At 54.0% G+C, this 2,201-nt stretch overlaps 1 protein-coding gene across 1 annotated transcript; it reads right to left on the bottom strand.

The window, feature by feature from the left end:
* Positions 1-247: 247 nt before the first annotated feature.
* Positions 248-1,649, bottom strand: POSPLADRAFT_1040082 (hypothetical protein). The gene is made up of 3 exons (XM_024477664.1): positions 1,443-1,649; positions 1,086-1,391; positions 248-797 (listed from the first exon to the last, which is right to left on the bottom strand). The coding sequence occupies exons 2-3, from the start codon at positions 1,366-1,368 to the stop codon at positions 493-495; spliced, it is 588 nt and encodes a 195-aa protein (XP_024338230.1). The 5' UTR covers positions 1,369-1,391; positions 1,443-1,649; the 3' UTR covers positions 248-492.
* Positions 1,650-2,201: the final 552 nt, after the last annotated feature.

Here is a 2,201-nt window from a genome sequence, read left to right as displayed (position 1 = left end):
CTGACTTGACATATCATGCCCGGCCAGCCAAACAGATTCTTGCGTGCATTGAAAGATACTGAATGACAATGGAAATGGAAATGAATACGCACAATGAAATTTCAGCGCGGAGCAAGACCAACGAGCGAAATGTCACCGGGCCGGGGATAGAGCAATGCGGCTCATGATCTGCTTCGTTCGATGCATGAGACCTTATATCACTGTAAGACATCACTGCGCGACGCATGTCGTTTCCCTCAGAACTAGTGAGACAAAGTTCCACTGGTATAATCAATGGGCACGCCCAAACTTCCATCTCGAACTTGCACAGACGAGAAGACGACATTCAGACCTTGTTGTTACATGCTCAGTAAGCAGATACAGCGAGCTTGGTTGAGAGCACAGCGTCGAGAACATAGAAAGCAAAAGCGATGAAACATAAGCGGACAATACCAAAAGCACGCACATAAACATAAACAGACGTAAACAAAACCAGTAGTCCGAGATGCGCCCCTACACCTCTCCCGGGCCGCGGCTCGGCCCTACCGCACGCTCGTACGCCGGCGGCGGATTGTCGTAGTCCCCGTCGTGCTCGATGAACCCGCGTGTGGTGAGCTCGCCGGGCTGCAGCTTCAGCTTCTCCTTGCTGCCCAGCGCGGACACGCAGCTGAGCGAGGAGCGGCCCGAGAGCGAGTGGCGGCCGGCAAGCGGGGTTGGGAGGTCGAACGTCGACCAGTTGTCCGGCGTCATCTCGGAGAACTCCCACCCGCCGTCGTCGCGGCGGTGCGCAACACGCATGTTCGCGCCCGGTTCGTGCACTGTGGAGGGTGGCTGGTTAGCGGCGGTTCGTAGGGGCGTGGACACGGGCGCAGTCTAGTATACGCTCAGCCCTGCGTATAGCTTAGGCGGTGCGCTTCGGTTGTGCTTAGTGGTGTGACTGGCTTGTCTCCGCTTCCGTCTCGATATGTCTGGCTACTGGCGGCCAGTGACAAGGACTAAAGGAGCACACGGTACTACGCAACTGCAGCACGCACAAGGAGTGTGCACAGCGATGCGCATCTCAGAGCTGGAAAGTCGCCCGTACACACAACGATAAGAGTACTCACCAAAGCGGGGCGTGTCGCCATCTGGCGAACCAAAGGGCGTGACACGGAATGCCGGATTGCTGAGGTCGACGACTGTGTTGCGCCGGACAGTCGTGTGCGGCTGGCTGGAGACGTGGGGGCGACGCCGCCGGAGGAACCAGAAGATAAAGAGCGCGATAGCCAGTAGCGCTACGATGGAAAGACTGACCCCCAGGGCAATAGCAGTGTTATTTGAAGAGGAAGAGGAAGAGGGGGAAGCGGAAGCGGAAGTGGATGGCGAAGATGATGCGGTGGCTGAAGACATGGCGTGCGTTGAGTGATCGGACAGCTGGGCGTAATGTGAGCGCAGGTTCTTGAATCGTGTGCGATGCGTCTCACCGATAGAAATGAATGAAAGCACGTACGAAAGAATGTGAGTGAAAGAAGGTCGTCGGCGTCGTTGGGAGGAATGAAGAAGCGATGCGGCGTAGTGCTCTGGGCGGCGTGGTGAGATAAGGCACAAGCGGTATTTGACGTGAGAGTTGTGCCTGCCTTGTCAGAGAGTACAAGGCGTCGAGGGTTGTTAGGATGATGATGAGGAGGAAGTGAGGGGCATAGAAGGGCTACTTAGTATGGCATAGACACCTGGCCGAAGAACAGCGAACGGGGTCTAGAGCCAAGTCCAGGGAGTTCATATTCAACCGACATTAAACGTGATGGGCCCTGTGCACGTGACCACGTAATGTCGAATTGGCAACAGTGTCAAGCCTTTAAAACTAGGTGTTATGCGAGGATGGATATATACTCTACAGTATTCCAAATATATCTGCGAAGTACAAGAAACCTATGAGTGTAAGTAAATCTTGAAAAGTAGGCGTTCGAGGTTGAGGTGTTCATGTAAGCGCCCAATGTTTCGATCGCCAGATCTGAGATCTCAATGAGCGCTAACAAGCTCAGAATTTTGAGCGTTTCTTCAGGCTGCTGCTCCTTTCACACTTGGTTTCGGACTTTGCTCTTGATCTGCTTTTCGTTTCTACACTTTGAAGTCCGGGATACGTTCCTTGTAGGGCGAGGTTGGAAACCGCAAAAATGGCTTCACATGAGGATGAACGGCCAGCGAAACGATTCAGAGTACGTCCTCCGTGCATTATTCGGCTG

Source organism: Postia placenta (genome assembly GCF_002117355.1).
Source record: "Postia placenta MAD-698-R-SB12 unplaced genomic scaffold POSPLAscaffold_8, whole genome shotgun sequence".
NCBI lineage: Eukaryota > Fungi > Basidiomycota > Agaricomycetes > Polyporales > Adustoporiaceae > Rhodonia > Rhodonia placenta.
Note: the sequence above shows the minus strand (reverse complement) of the source record. Positions and strands in the feature narration are given on the sequence as shown.